General features: G+C 42.7%; 1 protein-coding gene across 1 annotated transcript in view; it reads left to right on the forward strand.

The window, feature by feature from the left end:
• Positions 1 to 1768: 1768 nt before the first annotated feature.
• The window catches only part of CD180 (CD180 molecule), a 30909-nt gene continuing 8631 nt past the window's right edge, over positions 1769 to 24046 (forward strand). The window contains exon 1 of the mRNA XM_027863485.1: positions 1769 to 2008. Within this exon, the coding sequence (XP_027719286.1) occupies positions 1907 to 2008 (102 nt within the window). The 5' untranslated portion in view covers positions 1769 to 1906. The remainder of the gene's footprint in view (positions 2009 to 24046) is intronic.

The raw sequence follows: 24046 nt of genomic DNA on the forward strand, positions 1-24046 counted from the left end.
ATGCAGACAAGGGAAAGTTAGAGAATAAAGGGAGGAGAGATTCAGGCAGGAATCAGGACTGGTTCCAACTCCTCTGGCTCCATTTGTATGCCAAGGGGCTGATGGCTTTTCCACCAACCCTCAGCACTTATGATAGAGGTTCGTCTTGTACAAAGCTAGTTTGTTTTCAGTCCAGTTTCCTTGTCTCTGAGATGTCCAAAGCACCCAATCTCTACTAGACTTTGGGAGTTTCCTTGGGGATACCATTCTAGAAAGGCCAGGGAAATCTGAACCTCATTCCCTTCCTAGTCTCCCATCTCTCAGTCCTGGCCCCTGTACCAGAAGGTTGCTGTTACGTGAGGTGTGGGATACCATCCCACCTCTAGGGTAGACCAGAAGTACCTGGGAAATGGGGTGTCTACTAACCCTTTGCCTTTTCTCTATTGACAAGGACAAAGGGGACAATGGGGACAAAGGGATGGGAGTCATCAGGATCTCCATTGTGACTGCGATCATCCCAGGTGCTGGTATCTCTCTTCCACATTACCTTGTATGTATCTTATATATGTGTATATGTTGTTTCCCTTGACAGAGTACAAAGTCCCTGAGGGCAGGAACTGTTTCATGTTTATCTTTGTGCCCCACCCACCCATCATGCTGCTTAGCACACAATAACTTGTGCTTCATATATGCTTCTTTTTAAAATTAATTTATTTATTTCTAGTTTTCAACATTCACTTCTCCAAGATTTTGAGTTCCAAATTTTCTCACCATCTTGTCCCTCCCTCCACCCCAAGATGGCATGCATTCTGAATACTCCTTCTCCTAATCTGCCCTCCCTTCTATCTCTCCCCCCCTTCTCTAGCCACCTCCTGTGGGGTTTTCTTGGTAATGATACTGGAGTGGTTTACCATTTCCTTCTCCACCTCATTTTAGGGTACATGGAATAAATAACGATTTATCATTAAAGACTAAGGAGAGAACAAACAAGTATGAAGGGAGCTAGGACAGGAGCGCCGCGCCAAGCAACCCCAGAGAATCAGGAAAAGAAGGCTTGGTGGATGGGCAGAGGCACTGGGGTGAGAGCTCCTAGGAAGACGATGACCCCCTCCAGTTTTTCCCAGCCTCCTCCCCTCACTGTGCCATCTCACCCCAAACCTCAGGGCATCCTTCTGCCCTTCCTATTCTGTAGTCACACTTCAGTTTGCTCCAAGTGAGGAACTTCCTATTTTATGGAACTTCCTCAAACCAATCAGAGTTCTCTACCATACATGTATCTCTATGGCTTCCCAGCAAGTTCATATTTTCAGGGGCAGAAAGCTCTCAGCATCAGCCAAAACACTCAAACTGGTCCACATCAAAATGAATTATTAGCCAACTTCACTGCCCACCCCCAGCCCTGGACCAGGGGTTCTTCACTTTTTTTTGTGTCAACCTTTCCATCCCTGCCACCCCCCAGTCTGGTGAAGCCTATGGATCCTTCTCAAATTAGCATTTTTAAAAGCACAAAATAAAATACATAGGATTACAAAGGAAACTAACTATGGTGATAATAAAGATAAATATATATTTCCCAACCAAGCTCATGGACCCCGTGAAATCCATCTGTGGACCACAGGTTGAAAACATCTAGCCTAGGGGGTTGTTCAAGTACACCAAGTTTGCCATCAGGAAGTGCTGTGTTAATCATTCATACTCCCAGTGGGGCTGAACTTTTGGTGGTGGGTGGGTGGGGAGGGGCCCAGGCCCAGAGAGATTTCCTCTTTTTGCTGTGGGAGGAGGGAGGAACTGCCCAAAGGGTGAAAGCTTTGACCCATGCATTCACTTTTTTCAGAGTGCACCACTTTGTGCTCCTGAGCTGTTGTACATTTCATTGATGGCCTCTGCTTGACTCGAGGTTGGACAGGCCAGCTGGGCTGGAGTGCATATGGTCTTTGTGATGGCAGGTTACACGCACTATCTGTTTCTGGCCGGCCTGTTGACTCCTGGATGTGTAGGAGCTATATCTGCAGCCCAGATGTGCACGGAGGTGAGTGCTATAAAGGGGGAGAGGGAAGAGAGGGAAAGGAAAAGAGGAAGGGGGAGCACCAGGGAGGAGAGGAGATAGTTTTTCTCTGGGTGAAATCCAGATGCTCAATTTGAAATCTGGCCAGAGTTCAAGCATCCCACTGTTCAATCTCCCTCAATAAAAGAATGAGGAACTGGCAAGATTTTCTTTCATGAGGAGTAAGTCAGATATCTCAGACAGAAAACACAGGACTTTGGGGGAGAGGGGAATGGAAAGCTCAGTGTCAGGAAAGGAAAAGTCTAGGAACATTCTTTTCATCAGACAGTCCTGCCCCTCAGAATCCCAGCATGTTAGAGCTAGAAGAAACCTTAGAGATCATGCCAACCCTCTCATTTTTATAGATTAGGGAACTGAGGACCAGTGACTAACTCAAGATCAGAGAACCAATGGGTGGCAGAGCTGGCATTGGAACCCAGGTTTTCTGATGCTAAGTTGTGGTCTCTTTCCAGTGAACATGTAAGGCATCACATAGAGAGTGGGTCATTGAAAAGGTCTCAAGGCAAAGCATCAACAAGCTTGTTGCCACTAGCTTATTCCTCACTCTCACAACGCACAAATGAGCAAAGAAGTGTTAATGCAGAGGTTCCCAAACTTATTTGGCCTACTGCCCCCTTTTCAAAAAAAATTACTCAGTGCCCCCCTGGAAATCTACTTTCTTTAATCCTGTCATGGTTTTTTTTTAAATTTGCATCATTTCAAAATAATATAAATTTTTAAAAATATCTTAAATTTAATAATTTATTGTAAATTTGTGGATTTTTTCCCTGCATTAAAATTTTGATGATGTAATATTGAATCACGTAACTGTGTAATGTCATATTGTAAACAAGTCATTGCACTCACGTATTCCTGCCTATGCATGCTGGACTTCCAGACAATGCCACATGCTTGCCTGCCAACACTTGCTTATTAAGGCCTGTCAGTGGACTTCACCACTTATCGTTTACAACTTGCATTTTGTGTTTATTTGGAAAATAATGTAATCACTACAACTTAGACTTTGTTACACAACAGATAAAACACGTACAAATGGTTTTCAATATTTTCCTGTCTTCTCTTCTTTCCTTTTGCTTCTACCACCCCCTTATTTTTATTCAACACCCCCCAATTGCACCTGAGGCTACTACCACCTCCATTCATCATTCCAGCACCCCCAAGGGGTGGTATTGCCCACTTTGGAAATCTCTGTATTACAGTAATCAGTATGGGGGATGTGGGTGACCCCTTTATGGTTTTGAGATGTTCACAATTCCAAGGTCTTTTCCAGCTCTAAATTTTATGGACTTACAGCCCTCTGCATGGACCCTAATTTTTCCCACAGCTCTCCATTTTTCCATTCCAACACAAAGAATTAAAAAGGAGAGAAGAGTCAAATTGTACCTGACTTCTATGGACTCAAACTGTATTTTTCAAACTATGAGGTGTTTCTTTTTTTAAATCACTTCAGACTCATCAGTTCCACTCCCTCTGAGTGGGAGTGGACGTTATGTCCACCCCCATACCCCAGAAGGCTGCATGATGCTGTAGAAGAAATGCTGGGCTCAGAAGGCTTAGAGTCAGAGGGCTCAGATGCCATCTGTGGGTGAGCTTGGCAGGTTCCTTAACCCCTCCTAGCCTTAGTTTCCTCATCAGTAAAACGAGAGACCTGGACAAGATGACCTCCAAGTTTCCTTCCACCTCTAATTCAGGGATTATTTGAACTGACAGCTGCATTGCTTGGGGAAGGTGGAGCACATCTGCGAGTCAACAGGACTTGCAGAACCAAGCACCAGAAGGCCCAGAGTTGCTGACGCTTGCTTGCTCAATTAGCTTTACTTTAAGGGTGAAAGAAAGGGGGGGAAACAGGGAGATTTTATGCTCCATGCTGCTACTCCTAAAGGCCACCAGGTCAGGCTTCCTTCTGCCGTTGTGAAGTCAAGTGGGTACTACAAGGTACTACAAGCCTTGAGGAATCTCAGGCTACGTAGACCTTGACCTAAACCCTGACCGCTTTCATTTTTCAGATCTCTTAGTTTCCAAAGGCTAAGGAAGCAAATAGCCAAGTACAGTGAAATCCCTCATTTTTGTTAGCAGCTCCTGAGCAAAGCTTTCCTCCATATAGGCAATAACCTTGATGACCCTGCTAGCTCAGCGGGCAAAAAACAACACTCCCGGAGCCACTCTCTGGCCTAGCTCGAGAAGGGTCTGAGCATCACAGAGGGCAGAGGGTCCTATATCAAGGGCTGGAATGACCTTCAGGGGCTATCTAGTACAACTTTATTTTACGGACGAGGAAACGGGGGCTGAGAGACCTACCCAAGGTCTCAAGGGCAACAAAATTCATAGGTCAAACCCAGGTCCTCTAATGCTAGAAACTGTGTTCTTTCCAATGTGGTAATTCTATATGAAGTGGGGACAACTGTTGGCTGGGATCATGCCCTTTCTACTAATACTAGTATTTCTCTATAAACAGGAAATAAGTCTCAAGGGTCCCTAAAACCCAGCTTTGAGAAATGAATAAGGCTTCACATGAATGCGTGGGAGGTGGGGGGTGACTTGCCTTTGACATGCTTAGTTGTTTCAGTTATGTCTGACTCTCTGTGGTCCAATTTAAGGTTTCCTTGGCAAAGATACTGAAGTGGTTTGCCATTTCCTTCTCCAGCTCATTTGACAGATGAGGAAACTGAGGCAAACAGGAATAAGTAACTTGTCCAGGGTCATTCAGCTAGTCTGAGGCTGGATTTGAACCCATGAAAACAAGTCTTCCTGATTCTAGGTCTGGCACTCTATCCACTGCACCACCTAGCTGCCACTATATAAAGGATAAATTGGAGAAAATCAACAGGGAGAAGGCACTGGCATTAAAGGGTAATCAGGAAAGACAGAAGGTAAGATTTTAGCATCGAAGGATGCCAGGGAAACCAGGAGGTGGAAATGAGGAGAGAGACTAGATTTCTTTAGATAGAGCTGGACTGTCATACATTCTAAACAGGGGTCGGTTTGAGTAAAATGGTACAGTTTGAGTAGAATGGTACAGTTTGAGGTCCTGAAAACGTGTGGATCCCATGTGTACTCTAGGTATGGGGATTTGGGTCTAGATCCACCATCAGGGAAGAAAGCTGGGAAGTCAGTGAGATCCACTAGAAGCCCTTTACTAGACAGCCCAGGGCCAGCCCAGCCAATGCACTCACAGGCAAATTCAGGAACTTACTACAATGTTTCTTGGTAATGGTCCAAGGAATAACCAAAAACCTTGAGCTGGGAGCCGGTCCAAGTGCTCTAGAAGCCCAAGAAAGCAGTTCCCACTGATGGCTATTCAGTGCTCAGCTTCCCATTCTCACCCAGTGCTGCAGCAACCAGGCTGCACGGGCCAGCATTTGGCCGTGGCCACATTTGATCCCTTGTCTATGTTCTCATTAACTCAATTTAGCAACGATCCAGTGAACAAGTATTAATCCCTTACTGTGTACAGAGCTCTAGTGATCTCTCCCTATGATTATGAGTTAACAGAGAAGGTGTTGACCCATATTGGGAGAGGGAGTTTCCCCACCTGAAAGCCCCCAATACCAATGATGTCCCAGGTCTAGTCCCTATCCCTATGTTTAGACCCGCAGGGGTGGGGAACCCATGACCTCCAGGCCATATGGGGCCCTCTAGGTCCTCAAGTACAGCCCTTTGACTTAATCAGGGCCACATTTGAGGACCTAGAGGGCCCCATATGGCCTCGAGGCCACAGGTTCCCCACGCCTGGAACTTAGAGCATTATGCTGGACTGGAGGGAGATACAAAGATAAATAGGACCCAATCCCTGCCCTCTTGGAACTTACAGTCTAGCACGAGAAGTCACTATATTCAATTTCATTAAACTCATTTCAGCCAGTGTTTATTAAGCACCTAGTACATGCCACACACTAGTGATGCAAAGACAAAAGTGAAGCAAACCCTGCCTTCAAGGAGCTCGTATTAATAGCTATAACACAAAGCGGGACATGAGAAATGCAAAAGAGATACACAACTTCAATCAGGAATTTCACTAGGGAAATCAAGGAAGGCTTCATGGAAGAAATATCATTGGAGCTAGACAGCAAAGACTGGAGGTTGTTGGAGGAGTGGAAGTATATAAATATATATAGATATACATTTATACGTATATATACATACATATGTATATCTATGTGTGTATATCTATCTACCTCTCTCTCTCTCTCTCTCTCTCTCTCTCTCTCTCTCTCTCTCTCTCTTTCTCTCTGTCTCTCTGTCTCTCTAGCTAGCTAGCTAGCTATCTATCTGAACCATACTCATGCCCTGGCAAAACCAGGACAGTTGCAACTTCAAAAAAAGAATGGGTCCTTCTAATAACTCTTGACAAAAGAAACATGCTTTGTCAAACTATGTACTCTGAGTTTTTATATGGAAACTACATTCATTTCAGGTATAGACAGAAAGGCATCATGGGAATAGTTGTAGTAGATGGGTTCAAGTACTACTTCTGACATGGTGTCCCAAAAATCTTAATGCAGTTTTAAGCTTTAATAACTTCAGAAATACAAATGCTACTAACTTACCAAAAATAACACTTCAAAGGTTAATTATACATTTTGAAAATATTGCTAACTTTCTTATTAAAATTTCACATGACCACTGCCTCATGCTGAACATCGCTTTAGTGAATTTTTGAATTTTGTAAAAAATTTCATCAGTTGCTTGCTCAGTGATCGAAAAGATTGCATTTTAGCCTTAAAATCATCCAAACAAAAGGGTTTTGATGCATCCATGACAGTTTTGAAAGAAAAGAGACTAGTGGAGATAGATCGGGTAACTGAGGTGAACAAGCAAGAGGATCCGCTCCACTAATCCTCAGGTCTGAGAAAGCGTCAACATACAGCAACACATAGTAACAGGGTGATTCACCTTGTTGAAATTAAAATGTTTTGCTAAAAATTCACAAAACTCAGTAAGCATATAAGAAATATTAATAGTTTAACTTTCAAATGATTTTAAAAATAAGTTTGCGGCATTTATTTTTCTTAAAGCTTAAAACTGCACTAAGACTTTTGGGACACCCTGTACTAGTTGTGAGATCACGAACAATTCATCGAACCTCGTAGCATTCCAGGGGACTCTTCTGGAATATAAATTACAGAGGGACTCAGTTGTTGCCTGGCATCAACAGAGAAAGTTTACATACAGTGCCTTCCCCAATACCAATGATAAAAAAGAAAGAGAAAGAGAGAGAGAGGGAGAGAGAGAAAGGAAGGAAGGAAGGAAGGAAGGAAGGAAGGAAGGAAGGAAGGAAGGAAGGAAGGAAGGAAGGAAAGAATCATAGGTCTGGATCCCAAAAGTCTTAGGGAATAGAGTAAATAAAAGTGTCCAAGTGGGACAAGACATATTTCAATATACCCATATGGAAGGGAGAAGTATGAGGTAAGTACACTGAATCTTATACAACGTAGGATCTGGAGAAGGAAGATCAGTTTTAATTGTAGCTTTACTAATTTGTTAGCTGACTGGCCTTAGCCAAGTTTCCTCCCTCTTCTCTAGGCCTCCCTGTCCTCTTTTGTAAAATAAAGGAGGTGAAATTAGATGATCTCTAAGGTCTCTTCCCAATCTAAATCTATGAACCTATGATTCAATTACAATTTCCCAACCGCTGCATTAACGCGAATTTCTGAAGACCTTTCATCCAAGGAACTGAAAGGATTTCGCTCATTGTGGTCAGCTTCTTACTCAAGCTGAAAAGTCAAATATGTAACATGATTTTCATTCATTTGTAGACATCCCCGAGTTTTATCTCTCTGCAGCCCCAGCTGCCTGCTACCAAAGCCCGTGAATGTGTCACTGATGCATCTTTACCACCTTCTCTTGGAGCAGCGAAAGACAATGACTGCTTGGCAGCTGCTGAGCGCCCTCCCTCTTCCAAAGGCAATGCAGTGTAATGGAAAGAGGATCCAAGGATTTGGGGCTAGAAGGCACCTTAGACATCATCTTGTCCAGGCCCCTCACTTTACAGAAGAGAAAACTGAGGCCTAGCTCCCCTTTCCCACCCCCTCTGCCATTCAGAGGAGGCGGGGAAAGGCTGGTTCAATAGCCATTTTGCCCTGGCTTAATCAGACTTGTCCCTTTCTGATTTCTCTCCTGACAGTCTCATATTAAGAGAGAGAGAGAGAGATAGGTAGATAGATATACACACATAGATATACATATGTATGTATATATACGTATAAATGTATATCTATATATACTTATATACTTCCACTCCTCCAACAACCTCCAGTCTTTGCTATCTAGCTCCAATTATACTTCTTCCAATGGCAATAAACATTTGTTAAGTGCCTACTATGTGCCAGGCACTGGGCTAAGCACTGAAAATGCAAACAAAGGGGAAAGAGGGTCCTTGCTCCTGAAGAACTCATGGTCTAATGGGAGAGACAACATGCAAATAGCTATATACAAACATTACTTATATATGAGTGCCACTAGGTGGCGCCAGAGTGCACAGAGCACCAGGCCTAAACTCAGCAAGATTCGTCTTCCTGAGTTCAAATCTGGCCTCAGACACTTACTAGCTGCGTGACCCTGGGCAAGTCACTTAACCTTTTTTAACTCAGTTTCCTCATTGTCAAATGATCTGGAGAAGGAAATGGCAAACCACTCCAGTGTCTTTGCCAAGAAAACCCTTAAATAGGGTCACAAAGGGTCAGACATGACTGAAAAACGACCAAACAAAACGTATATATAGGATCTTACTTTCATTAACCTCCAGAAGAAGGAAACTCCCTTTACCTCAGCATGTCAGCACATTTACAACTTACAGTTTTAGAGAGTAATGAATCTCAAACTTGTTGGTCTCAAGACCCCTTTATATTCTGAAAAATCATTTGGGATTCCAAAGAAATTTTGTTTATGTGGGTTCTAGCTATTGTTATTTACCATATTAGAAATTAAAATGTCTTAGTATTACTATGAAAATAATTTTGCCTTCATGGACTCTCTGAAAGGCATAAGGGACTCCCTAGGGATCCCAGGAGCACATTCTGAGAACCACTGATCTAGAAGACTGACAGGTTAAAACAGTTGTCCTGAGCACAGTGGACATGGGAAGCAGGAGGACCTGAGTTCAAATTCAGGTCTCAGACCAGACGCTTGACACTTACTAGCTGTGTGACCCTGGGTGAGTCACTTAACCCCAATTGCCTTGAAAAACAAAACAAAAAAAAAAGTGTCAGGGTTTCAAAAATTATAAAAAAAAAAAAAGACAGTTGTCCTAAGTCACACAGTCAGAGATGAGGCTTGAACGCAGTTTGACTATGTTGGAACCCAGAACTACGTTAGAGTTTGACTCTATTCATTTAGTGCTTTAAATTACAAAATGCTCTATGTACTTTACCTTGTTTGCTCCAAATGACCCTATAAGGTAGAGACTGAATGCATCATTACACCCATTTCACGGGTGAGAAAAATGAGATTTTTCGCAGTGCCATCCATAGTCCTTTGGAGCTGTGGGCTCATTTGGATGAGATAAGACCTAGACGGGAGTTCTGGCTCTGAAGTTTCCTCTACGTGACCTCCTGGGCCAGATGCCTGCCTTCTCTGAGCTTCTCTTGGCCTAGAAAATGTCTAAGGTCCCTTCCAGCTCTACGTCCTTGAATTCTGACTTCAGACTCAGAGCCGCTTCCGTGATACCACATTGCCTTTTGGGGGGGCCGGATGCTCTGGAACTCCCTCCGGAGCAGTCATTTTCTTTCACTGCTCCAAGGGAAGATGGTAAAGATGTATCGGTGACACACTCACGGGCTCTAGTCGTAGGCAGCCGAAACTGCAGGAAGATAAAACTAGGGAAAGGTGATGGATAGCAAGAGCTTTCAGGGAGAATGATAGGGGCCCTTAGGTCTGTGAGGGAACTGCCCTCCCGCACCAGCAGAATTACAGGGGGCTAAATGGCAAGGGGCCTGAAGCACGGCAATGAAAATTATGAAATGCCTCTAGGAGACCTCAGGCAAGAAAGATTTTACAGGCTGTTGATGATTTATTTTGTTAGAGAAAAGGAGACTAAATAAAAATACCTACTCTACTAAAATCTGAAAGCACCAAACAATATTCCTGTTGTTTTTTTTTTTTTTTATCTAGTTAGCTTGTGTAAGAACCAGGGGAACAATCAAAATGGTAAGAAAAAAATCCCTGTAACAGAGAGTCTGTCAACAAACATTTGTTAAGTGCCTACTATGTGCCAGGCACTGGGCTAAGCACTGAAAATGCAAACAAAGGGAAAAGAGGGTCCTTGCTCCTGAGGAGCTCATGGTCTAATGGGAGAGACAACATGCAAATAGCTATATACAAACAAGTTATACACAGGATGAGTTGGAAAAGTTGGAAACAAGCAATAGAGACAAGGTACTAGAATAAGTCTTCTGAACCAGGTCTGTGAGACATTATGGGGGGAACCAGGGTGGTCCTTAAGGGGAGGAGGAGAAAAGAATCTCACTTGGGGCAGGAGAGTTATAGTGATTGCCAACATCAAGTCAGGAGGGACCCTGGTTCAGTCCTGCCTCTGACATTTATCATGTGACTGTGAGGAACCTCCCTGGTCCTCAGTTTCGTTTTCTGTAAAATGGGAGTAATACTTCACCAGGCTGTTGGGAGAATCAAACGGACTAAAAGCTAGAAAACGTTTTATAAATGTCATCAATTACTCAGCAGGCACCCACCATGACAAAGCATGCACTGGATACTGAGAGAGAGGCAACATTTTCTTAGGACTGAGTAGTCAAGTCAATTTGGGAAGCATTTATGTTGGAAATAGAAAACCAAAGCAAAAACAGTGCCCTCCCTCAAGGAACTCACAGCCTAAGGGTTCCTGTTTTCATTTAGCTGGCACATATAATACAATAATACAAAAATAATACAAACACATATAACTACAATATTACGTGATTCAATTCAATTCAACTCAATTCATTCAAATCAGCAAGCATTCATTAAACGCTTAGACAAACCAGGTACAGTGCTAGGCACAGAGGAGGGAGGAGGTCAGCTTTTCAGTGGTCCCTAAAATCTCGTTGTAGATGTCTGTCTGGGAATACAAAGACAAAAATTCCTGCCCTCAAGGAGCTTCTTTTCTACCAGGGGTGGGGTACAAGAAGTAGGGGAGGACCAGATTACTATTAACTTCCAGGTAAGGGAGAGAGACCAGGAAGGTCTTCCCCAAGGAGGTAGGGCCTGCGCTGAGCTTTAAGGAAATAAGGTCCTTAGAGATCATCTCAGTGGTGCAGTGGATAGAGTGTCAGGCCTGAAGTCAGGAAGACTCATCTTCCTAAGTTCAAATCTGGCCTCAGACACTTATTAGCTATGTGACTCTGGACAAGTCACTTCACCCTGTTTGCCTCAGTTTCCTCTTCTGTAAAATGAACTGGAGAAGGAAATGGCAAACCAGTATCTTTGGAAGAGGGGAGGGAGTATATTTCAATTAAGGATGGGGCCAAGCCCAAGCCAAGGTACAGAGAGAGGCAGGAGCTGGAATGGGGAGTTGGGACAAGAGCAAAGAAGCCAGTTTAGCTGGAAGACATAGTAGGTGATACATCTAGAAAGGTAAGATCGTGAAGGGCTTTAAAAATCATACGGAGGAGTTCATATTTGATCCTCGAAGCAATAGGAAACTGTTACACAAGGTCATCCAGGCTAATCCCACTCTAACCACCCTCAGAAATGGTCTAGTTTTAAAAACTTCTTCAAATGACCTTGTGAACCTTTCAATTATCCAATAATTGTTAAAAGTTAAGGTCCATCTTTTCCTATGACCGCCAAGTGAGTAAATACCACCCTGCACTCCCCTCCTGGGCCCAAATGAATAAAAAACTTGCTTCTCTGTCCAAGCATGGCCTTACAATCAGGCAGCCACCTTCACAATGAGTTTTTTGTCATTCAGTCATTTTAAGCCATGTCCAGGTGACTCTCATGGCCCCATTTGGTGTTTTCTTGACAAAGATACAGGAGTGATTTGCTATTTCCTTCTCCAGCTCATTTTACAGATGAGGAAATTGAGGCAAACAGGGTGCCCAGGGTCACACAGCTAAAAAATGTCTGAGGCCGGATTTGAACTCAGGAAGATGAAGTCTTCCTGACTCCAGTGCTGGCCCTCTATCCACTGAATCACTTAACTGAAATGAGATTCTTAGGGACCACCAAAAGGCTAAGATACTCCTCTTTTTCCTCCCTCTAAAGTAGCAGGAAGCATGCTGGATTTTAGAGCTAGAGGACCTGAGTTCCAATGCCTGCCCTCCCACTTCCTACATTCGTAACCTTGAACAGATCACTAAAGATAGTCTTTGCCCTCAAGGAACTTACACTCTAATGGGGGGAAGTTAGTACCCAGAAGGAAGCTGAAAAGTAGGGAGATGCAGGAGATTCAAGCTGAGCTGCTAATGGAAAGTAGAATTACCTGGAAAGTTCAGGTGCCAGCTCTCTGTAAAGAAGGCTGTAGGAGTTTACTGCTCCACCCTCCAATGGGGATGGGGGAAGGGGTAGGGGAGAAGCCCTTGAGGATCAAAAACTGAGTCAATCGGTATGATGATGAGATCCTAGGTGGGGCATGATCTCAGTTGCTGTGGTTTGTCCTTCCTTCTCAAAGAGTACCATGATGTCAGGGAATGATGACAAGACTTACAAAGGAAGCAAAACTGTTGCTAGAAAGTGGAGTATTGGGACAGCTAGGTGGCACAGTGGATAGAGCACTGACCCTGGAGTCAGGAGGACTTGAGTTCAAATCCAGCCTCAGACACATAATACTTCCTAGCTGTGTGACTCTGGGCAAATCACTTAACCCCAATTGCCTCACTAAAAAAAAAAAAAAAATGGAGTATTAGAAGACCTGGTTCTACTTCTCACCATGCTATGTGTAAGCTATTATGACCTTGTGTGGGTTCCACAGCCTCAGTTTGCTCATCTGGAGTAATCCCTATTCCATACCCTCTATCCTCATCCTGCTGGGTTATAGGGAGGATGCAATGAACCATGTATGTAAGGCTTTATAAAACTGAAAAGGGCCATATGACATTATCATTCTTCCATTGGCTTGAAGCTTTGTCTTCTGTTCAGATGCAAACATCCCCATTGCAATGTAGGTGATACAATGGATAAAATGCTAGACCTGGAGTCAGAAGACATGAGCGCAAATCTGGCCTCTGACACTTAGTAGCTGTATCACTCTGGGCAAGTCACTTTACTGTCTCAGTTTCCTCATCTATAAAGTGGTGATAATAATAGCACCTACTATTATGATGATAAATTGATATAATGTTTATAAAGCATTTTGCAAACCTTAAATTTAAATGTTAACTATATTATGTTAATTATATTAATTGTTAACTATTTTATTCTTATTCTTATTATTAACTACATTATTCTTAATGGTTAATAATAATAATAATTTCTTCTTTCCCTCTCCCCCTTCCAGTCTTAGTCCTTTCCTAAGGGGTATTAACAGGTCAGAGGCTGCTAGCTGGTTCAGGAGATAGAGCATGGGCCTAGAGTCAGGAAGACCTGAATTCAAATCTGGCCTCAGACACTTACTAGCTGTGTGACCCTGGGCAAGTCATTAATCTCTGTTTGCCTTAATCCACTGGAGAAGGAAATGACAAACCACTCCAGTATCTTTGTCAAGAAAACTCCATGGCCAGTCTCGGCATCCTATGGTCCACAGGGTCACAAAGAATCAGACCACACTGAACAACAACAATAATAGTTCTCATCTATATAGTGTTTCAAGGTCTGCAAAATCCTTTGCCTACTTTATCTCATCTGGTCTTTATCATAATTCTGAGTTCATAAGAGGTATCCTGGAAAAGGTACAGAACTAGGCCAGTGTCAAGAGACTAAGATTTCAGCATCGGTTTTTCCTTCTTATCAACCGACTGACCTCAGTCAAGTCACAACCTCCCTGGGCTTCAGTTTCTTCAGTTAGGCAGTAAAGAGTTTAGGGAAAACGCTCTCTCAGGTGATGCTTCTAATTCTGGAAGTCTATGATTAGAAGAGAGAAGAGAGAAAGCAGGAGTTTTGGTGCCAGAGAAGAGAGCTCAGAATGGACGCCACTCAGGGAGCTTGAACGTGGAAATGGACAGCTGGAGGCACCAGAACATAAACTTCACATTTTTGCTTGGGCCAACCTTGCTTATAGGAAATGAGACCTCTACTTCTCTCAGTTCATTTCCTTCTTTCATTTCTTTGGTTTGTTTTGCTTGTTTGTTTGTTTTGTGAGGAAAATGAGGAGCTTGTATAGCAAAACCAGAGGAATTTGGTCTTCAGTGAGTGCCAAAATATCCTTTACCAGCCTCTATACCCACAGCCAAGATAGACTGGAACACTGAGAAAATGGAGTCTGGATGCCCTTTTGAACTGTGCCTAACACATCTGGGAATGGCTGGGAGAAAGGGAGAAAGGCTTTGTGTTGCCCCTTCCGTCAAGGTCAGATTGAGTTTAACTGGAGATCGTCTATCCCTATGGCTGTCTTCCATTCTTTCTTCCCCTTCAATCAGTTTTGACCGGGCCATCTCCAGTCGTCCTGATCTATATCTCATCACTGGACTCAGACGGCTCCGGAGGAGAAAGTGAGGCTGGTGACTTTGCACAGCCCTGCCTCACTGAAATCCAATTCATTTACATGTCTTGGCATCACCTCCCTGATGTCATGGTCCTCTTCCAGAATGAAGGACAAATAAAAACAACCTGGTTTTGACCCTTAACTCCACAGATAGCATTATACAGTTATTTATCCCTTCCGCATCAAGGTGGTTATGGGAATGGTACTCTCCCCCCCCCTTCTCTGGAAAGTCTGAGTAAATTTTTTTTGCCCTCCCTTCATACCAGAGAAGGTCTGAATTATTAAGGTATTAAATGATAAAATATATTGATATTATACAATACTATACATATGTTTTATGTATTTCTGAGTTTCTAAACCTTTTCTGTGTCATCTGCTGGCCTTCACATGTTGTATGCAGCTTCCACAAAACTCCCAAGAGATTCCTTCTTAATTTCTTACGCCAACCCATGAGATATCGAAACTATAGTGGGGAAAATCACAATGTGGAAGGGATAACTGTAAAGAGCTATGAGGTTTGCAAGGAACTTTACATATATTATCTCATTTGATCCTTACAACAACCTTGTGAAGTAGGTGCTTTATTAACTCCATTTTCAGATGGGGAAACTGAGGCTGGGAGTGTTTAAGTGAATTGCTCAGGGCAATGCAGCTACTCAGGGTCTGAGGCAGGATTCCAAGTCAGGTCTATCCTGCCTCCTGATGTGGCACTGATTCCATTATGCCACTTAGCTGCATCAATAAAGTGCCATAGTAAAGCATTTTGGCTGTTCTGACTCTCAGATTGAAGGTAGCAGGGATCCCAGACCCAGAGAGCCAGGCAGGATGGTGCTCACATTTCTAGGGCAGTCAGATTTAGGCTGGTGGTAGCAGAAGAAAATGAAAATGTGGGCAGAGCCCCAGACACAGAAGCTTCTTCCACCTTCTGGTTAGCCACTGCCCATGCTGCCGGCCTCTGCTGTTACCCCCTTGACTCCTTTAAGCAGTTCTGGGGACTTCCTCTTTCTATTCTGGGTGTTTTCTGAGTCCGCTCTTGGCTTACCCTCCCTGCTTGGGCTTCTTACAAGCAGATGGAATAGTCAGGGTGTGACTAGTACTTGGCAGGAGCAGCTCTGGCTGGCCTCTCCACTATGGGCAGGGCTGCCCTGTATTCTGCCCTCTGTTGATCAAGGGAGTCCCCTCATTGTCTGTCCACCCCAGCATCCTTAGGTACCAAGAAGCAGCTGGGAACCTTACTCGCTCTCAGTTTCTCCAAGGTGATCTCAGAGCAGGAGGTTTTTTTTTGTTGTTGTTGTTGCTGGTTTTTTGTTTTGTTTTTTTTTTTTTTGTTACCCGAAGTATCATTCACTCACTGAGTGCTGCGTCTGTATTTTCACTTGTCTTTCCCCATGGGGGTTCATTTGCATTTTTAATCAGGACCTTATTTTGCTTTTTTTTTTTCCTGCTGTGTTCTTAACTCCTTTAGATCTATCTGTCTTTTCATTCTACTTGCCTGTGTTGAAATCACGTTCCAATTCAGCATCCTTTGAATTTCACTCAAGGGCTGTTCTCTCCCTTTATCCATGTATCATCAGCACTTTCCACTTTTATTACCACTTTTAATATTAAACCAGCAGCTAGGTGGCACAGTGGATAGAGTGCCAGGCCTGGAGTCAGTAAGACCTGAGTTCAAATCTGGCCTCAGACATTTACTAGCTGCGTGACCCGGGGCAAGTCACCTAACCCTGTTTGCCTCAGTTTTCTCATCTGTAAAAATGAGCTGGAGAAGGAAATGGCAAACCATTGCAGAATCTTTGCCAAACAAAACCCAAAAAGGAGTCATGAAGGGTCAGAAATGACTGAAAATGACGGAACAACAACAACAACAAACATTTATTTAGTATTTGCTCTATGCAAAATACTGGGACACTGTTTTTTTTAGGGGGAGAGGTGACCTGTGATTTCAGCAGATAGAGCACTGGGCCTGGAATCAGGAAGACCTGAATTCTAATTCTACCTCATGTATTTACTAGCTGAGTGACCCTCCAAGTTGTTTAACCTGATTGCCTCAGTTTCCTGAACTGTAAATTGGGGATAATAATAATAGCACATCCCTCCCAGGGCTGTTGTGAGGATCAAATGAGATGATATTTGTATAATCACTTAGCATAGAGCTGGCGCATAATCAATGCTTGTTTCCTTCCTTTCTCTCAAAAAGGGAACTCCTACCAATGCAGATTGGCAGCTGTTCAGCAGCTTACAGTCTTAGAGATTCTCAGGGCTCAGGAACTGAGAAGTTAAGTGGCTTGTCCAGGATCACACACAGACAGTATGTCAGAGTCAGGATTTGAACCCAGATCTTTTTGAATATAAAGGGCAGCTCTGTAAACACCACTGCAGGCTGCCTCTTCCTCAGAGACGTACAATACTTAAATACACATGTCTTGACTGAACTCACAATCTATTTGGGGGTAGTTAATGATCAGACAGAGAAGCAGTATGTCACAGTAAGTGGAGGGCAGAAGAAGGAAAACCTCAAATTCCACCTCCAATACATACTATGTGTGGGATCATGGATATGTCAATTAATTTTTCTGAGCCTCAGTTTCCTCATCTGTAGAATGGAGATCATACCTGCAGTAACATATGTACCTCATAAGGTTGTTGTGAGAACAGAATGAGACAAAGTTCACAAAGTGTTTTGCAAACCTTAAAGTTCTATATAAGTGTTTTGTTATCACAGCACATACTTATAACTACAATATGAAATGGCATAGGACAAGCCTAGAAAAGCGATGCTATTGAGTATCTGAAAGGAGAACTCACCAGGAAGATGAGCAGAAGCTTCGTGGAGGATGTGGCATTTGAAATGGGCCAGATTTCAGCTTGATAATATGATATGATTCGAATAGATAGAGATGAGGATAGAAAATTTTAGGGAGAAGGAGCAATGTAAGCACGGCCCAAAGGTGGGACAGCCTGGGGAGTGTGAGGGGAATGCTGAGTAGTCACATTTTGCTGAGTTGAACACAGAGTGGAATAGTGTGAAAGCTGATAAGGGGATGGCTGTGTGGGAAATGAGAGGTGGGGTGATAACAAAAACAGAAGGGAGAGGTGCACAGTTCGAGAGACCTCAGGCGTAGTTGACAACTGGTTTTTAAAAGAGAGAAAAGTCTGAGATAATACCCCAATTTCAACTTTGTGAAATGGGGTGTATGATGATGTCATGGAGTGAAATAAGGAAGCCAAGGAGTGTAATAGGTAATAGGGAAAACATTCTGGAGGCAATGTGGGGCTGAGGAGAGTGCTAGCTTTGGAGTCAGAGGACCTGGGTTCAAATGCCAGCTCTGCCACTGGATAAATCATTTGATCCCTCTAGAACTCCATTTCCCCATCCGCAAAATGAAGGCCTGAATTGGAAGACCTACAATTGTTGTTGTTAAGTTGTTTTTCAATTGTGTTTGACTCTTGGTGACCCCACTTGGGGTTTTCTTGGCAAAGATACTGGAGTGGTTTCCCACTTCCTTCTCCAGCTCATTTGACAGATGAGGAAAATTGAGGCAAACAGGGTTAAGTGACTTTCCCAGGGTCACACAGCTAATAAGTGTCTGAGGACAGATTTGAACTCAGGAAGATGAGTCTTCCTGACTCCAGGCCACTCCAGCTTTAGATGTATGATCCTAAAATTCTGTTTTACTAGCTGTGTGACCCTGGACAAGTCATTTAACCCTGCTTGCCTCAGTTTCCTCATCTGTCAAATGAGCTGCAGAAGGAAATAGCAAACTACTAAAGTACCTTTGCCAAGAAAACTTCAAGTGGGATCACCAAGAGTCAGACACAATTGAAAAACGACACAACAACAATAAAAGATTCTATAGTAAATTCACTTTGGGTTATGTTACCTTCATTTTCTAATACATCCCCATCCTACTCAGACAGCCATCCTTTATAATAAATAAAAAGAAAAGGGAGAAAAAAAGCTATTCAGCAAATCTAACCAACAAACACATCAGTCCAGTCCAATAGAAGAATATGCATCATTTCACACCCAGAGTTCCCCAGTCATGTCTCTTCTTTGGGTCATTATAATCACATTATAGTCTTCAGTTTCCATTTTCAAATTGAATGTTGTTTTTCTTTCCATTTATTGGTTGTTTTCCTGGTTCTGCTTACTTCACTTTGCATCAGTTGATATATGTCTTCTTATGTCTCTTTGTAGTCTTCATTTCATTGTTTCTCATAAGGCAGTAACATGCCACTATCACACTGATGTAATACAATTTGTTTAGTTATTCATTCCCTAATTAATGGAGGTGAACTTTGTTTATAGTTCTTTGCTTTACTACAAATGGTGCTTCTGTAAATATTTTGTTGGATATTGAACCTTTATTTCTGACTTTGATTTCTTTGGGATATGCCTCTGAGGAAAAGAGGATAGACATTTTAGCTACTTTCTCTGAATAATTCCAAATTATTTTCCTGAGTGCTATCACTAATTCATAGCTCCACCAATGTTGTGTTAGTGCTCCTGTCATTCTATAACCCCTCCCACATCAATTATCCCCATCTTATTATAGACTACACTTTCGAGAAGTTTGGTGACCAGCGGGTTTGATAAGTTAGGAGAGCTAAGAAAAGACTTTCAAAGAGCAGTTTGGGGAAGCTAATGCAAACGGCATAGAGCCGATGAAGAGAGAAAGATGGAAAGTGTTTTAGAGATGATGGGATGATTTGAGTGTAGTTCGAGAGTTGGCAGAAGGGATAAATCAAGAGCACAGATGGATTAATCTTGGCAAGGAGTAGGGACTCTCATCCTAAAACAAGAGGGAAATGGGTAAAGACACTCAAAAGTTTTTAGTTGCAGAGTGGGAAAGTTGAGGAAGCTTACTTCAGACGACCTCAGTCTTCTAAGTGAAATAGGAAGCTAGATCATCCGATATGTGTGTAAGGGGTGAAGGATGTTATATGTTTCAGAAGAGAGGAAAAGATTTGAAACAGCGCCTGTGGGAAACAACATAGAGAATCGATGAGAGTTGAAAAGAAGGATTTTCCTGCAACTGTGAGGGTCCAGAAGAAGTTACGCTCCATAAATTTATAGCAGGTGAAATCATGATGATTTCATAGCTCTCGCCAAGGATTCTGGGCAGTCTGGGAACAGGGACACAGCAATCTGGTTGTGGAGGTCATTCAGAGTTGAACCTTAGCAGGCCAGTAACACGCAAGGTTGGGGGGATTAGGGCTTACTGTGTGGGAGTAGGGGACAGAGTGGTTGTTGAACATGAAGAATTTGAAATATCTTAGACCTAACTCATTTCTTTGCAGATGATAATACCCTAATCCCAAAGTAATATTACAACTCACCAAAAACTGAAAATAGCTGTGCTTAAATACACAAATTTTATTCTATCGACATTTCAAACTTGGAACCCCCAGATAGCACAAGCACCCCAAAACCATCCTGGCCAAACCCTGTATCCCAGCCTCCTCTTCTCAGCTAGAGCTGCAGTGGGCTGGCCTCCATCACCTGGAAGTTCTCAGCAGGACCACACACTCTTGGATCTTAGCCCCTAAGCACATGGGGTATAGATTCCCCTTGGATACTCAAAGCAAAAGGGTTATTACCTATGTAAATGTGGATTGTTGTTCTTATGACCAACATATTTGTGAAGGTGCTGAGTCTGACAGTCAATAAACATTTATTAAACAACTACTATGGGCCATGCACTATGCCAAGCACTAGAGATAAAAGATAGGCAAAAAATTGTCCCTGACCTCAAGAACCTCAAGTTATAATGGAACAGAAGGTATGTAAATAACTTGAGGGGTGGGAAACCTATGTCCTTGGGTGTAGCCTTTTGACTGAGTTCAAGTTTTACAGAACAAATCTTTTTATTAAGGGGATTTATTCTGTGAGGTTTGGATTCAGTCAAAAGGCCATATGTGGCCTCGAGGCCGCAGGTTCCCCCTCACTGAACTAGGTACATATAAAAAATATGGAATACGGGGAAGATAATCTGAAAGGAGAGTGATTCAGAAACAGCAGAGAATCAGTCTTTAGACTACTAAAAAACTAATGGGTAAAAAAATTAAAAATGCTGTAGCTCAGAGGTCCAATAATTATTGCACACTAAACTGTAGCTAATATTTTTGTGATTCTATTTTTAAGTCTTTTCAAATTGATGAGCTTTTGCCTCCACTTACTCATTTTATTGGTTACAGAACCATGGATTTGTGAAATAACTATACGGGTAACCATGGAAACATGTAAAACTAAGTGGACCATAGGATTTAGGACTACAATGTAGTGTGAGGGACTCACTCTGGTCTCTCAGTTGGCTACTTCAAGTTCTAGGTATTTTGTGAGTCAGAATTCTCTCCAAATCACAGCTCATAAGCCCCCACCAAAGTATTTTGCTTTTGACTAGTCAGCAAGATGACTTTGTATGAAATACAAAGGTATTTCATAAAGTAGCATTGTAAATAATAATAGAGTATTCTTCCTTCCCAACCTCAATCTCAATCTTCAGCAAAAACATACACGCCCAGTGTAAATTGCATACCTTTACAGAAATTATGAGGAGGATATTCTCAAAAAGTGATCAAATAGGCATCCATACATGAAGGGATGTGTGTGTGAATGTATAAGCACAGCATATGCATGTAGAGGCAACTCATATCTCTGATACAAAGCTGGAATGTCTTCTACTAGTGTCATAGCACTGCTGTCTGCCAGACATGATCCCCTCCCATGCTTTCTCCAGCTGATCCATCAACTCAGGCTATTTTCAAGGTCATTTAATGTTCTATGCAACATTTACTCTGGATGCTGTGACTATAGCTCTTTCAACAGCAATAGTAATAATAATAATAGGATTTATATGGTGCTTTAAGATTTGCAAAGGGTTTTACAAATAAATTTTCATTTGATACTCACAACAAAACTGGGATAAGTATTATTACCCTCATTTTGCAGATGAAGTAACTGAGGCAAACAGAGGTTAAATAGCTTGTGCAGTCATACAGCTAGTCAATCTGAGACAGGATTTGACCTGAGGTCTTCCTGACTCCAAGCCCAGCAGTTTAACCCACTATGCCACCAAGGTGCCTCAGCCTAGCCACCTCTAATATCCGCTAGAGGATATGTGGTTATGAACCCCCACCTACCTACCTTTGGATTGCAATTTTCACTCCAATATTTAACTTGTTTTCCTGCTGTAATAACAACAGGAGAATAGCCATTATTTAATGAGGGATCTTTTTGATAATTCAGAATTTGTAGTGGCAAAGGGTAATCATTATGAATATCACTTATGATTAATTATAATTAATTATGATTGTCCAGTACTCTAAATATAGACTCGTTAGTTTTTGTTTATAAAGTTCCTTAGAGCTGACAAAGCACTTCTTTCTTTGAGGTTGGCAGAGCAAGTATTGTTATTATTCTACAGATGAGGACACTGAAGCTGAGGCAGGTTAAGTGTCATATCCATCTAGAACCATGTAGTCAGTAACTGCAGGAGACAAGATAGGACTCGAGTCCAGATCTAGTGACTAGAAGTCCAATATTTGTTCTCCTACAACACGTTGAAGGGGCATTATCTTAGGTATATTGTTTTATACTTTGACTATTCCTGTCCTTAGCCCATTTGGGGGACCCTAGTGGGGTAGTGGCCTACAAATTGGATTTGGAGTCAAAAGAAGTGAATTCTGATACTGGCTATCCTTCTTACTCCCTAAGTGACTTTGGGCAAGTTGTTTTTATGATGAAAAAAGTCAGGTTGGATGACTTTGACAATCCCAAGATGATGCTATGGTAACCTTGGCAAATCACTTAATTCCCCTGGGCCGTTTCCTCACCTATAAAACGATGGTTTTAGACTAAATGGTTTTAGGTCCTGTCCAATTCTAGATGTAGAATACCATAGATGATCTCGTAATTTGTCTTTTTCTCCTTTTAAAAAATGAGTGCCTGGGGAATAAAACCTGCTAAATTGTGCTACTTTGCAGTTAATTTTATTTTATTTCATACAGTTGCAGAATTCAGTGTACTTCCTGTTATTCCCCATTGCCCTAAATTCTAATGTCCTTTAGAAGCTAAGTCTGATCTGCCTTCTTCACAGGCTGGATATGGAGGGGGCTTTTCTTCCTTTGGCTCTGTGGCCATGGCCTCAAGAGTGCACCCAAGCCTCTGGTTGAGCCCCATTGGAAAGCTGGGCACTTCTTCCCGGCTGCTCTCTCTGGATCCCATTAGTGAGGTAAAGAACTTAGTGTGGCTCAGGGAAGGATTAGGTCTGGAGTTATTTAGGCCCTGGAGACCTTGCAAATTCAAGAGGAGAAGAAAATTGTTGCTGCCTTAAAGCCTCCTGTGGCAAGGTCATAATGGAGCCAGACAAATTCTGCCATACCCTTTCTTGCTCCTGTGTATCAGGGCATCAGTGCTCCAGCTGAGGCAGCAGAGTGAGGGCCCCGGAGCACCCCTGATGGGGTGAGGGAGAGGGGAAACTGGGGCAGCCCAGCTGAGGCGGCAGCTGTGCAGTAATAGCTATGGGGCTCCTGCACATACAGGGGCTGGCACCTGGGAGCTGCTGCCCACATGGGTTGCCCCCCAGCACTCACTCAGCCAAATCAGAGTTTGCAATGCAAAGTGTGCATTTCAAAAACATGGTGAGTATTTGTAGAGATCCCTAAAGGACTGAGGTCTATGTAAGACGATGAATGAATTACTAACAGATATAAATATACAATTTTCATTAGTGACAGTTATGATGCTTCCATCTCATCCATGTGATTAAGAGGAAAATCTGATTTCCCTTCTGTGAGCTTACTCATATTTCCCATTGTAAAGGTGCCCAGATCAGCAGTAATCCCTATGAGTGAGTTATACTATGAAGCAATTAGCATGGCAGGCCTGGTCTCTTCAGTAAAGGTCATGCATTGGAGGCATGGGTAATCTCAAGATTTTCATGAGGGAAATGCTGATTTTGAGCCCAGGGGAACAGGAAGCTGGAGAAGGTCATTATCTGGCCCAGGCAGACTTTGTAGGGGATGGGGTGTGATGAGTCAGAGTTACCTTCTTGCCTCTACCAGCGGCAACTCAGGGGGAAAGAAGGGGGAAAAGGGGGTGGGGGGAGAGTAACAGAAAGGGGGAGGGAAAAGATGGGAAGAAAGGGAGGGGAAGGAAGGGGAAAGGAAGGGATAAAGTGGGGGGAGTTAGAGCTGAGAGGTTAGAAGAAGGGGAGATTGAGAGGGAGGAGGGTGGGAGAAGGTAGAGGAGGAAGAGGAAAAGGGAAGTACTGTTACTTGCTGAATTATGGATTTCTGTACAGATGTTGCTATTGAGGCTAATATGAGAAGGATGGACTTTGCCTCACTAAAAGGCTGGTGTCCACTGATAAATATTTGTATTTGTGTGTGTGTGTGTGTGTGTGTGTGTGTGCTTAAAAAGAAGT

This window comes from Vombatus ursinus, unplaced genomic scaffold (assembly GCF_900497805.2).
Source record: "Vombatus ursinus unplaced genomic scaffold, bare-nosed wombat genome assembly UNPS02014772.1, whole genome shotgun sequence".
Classification (NCBI taxonomy): Eukaryota; Metazoa; Chordata; class Mammalia; order Diprotodontia; family Vombatidae; genus Vombatus; species Vombatus ursinus.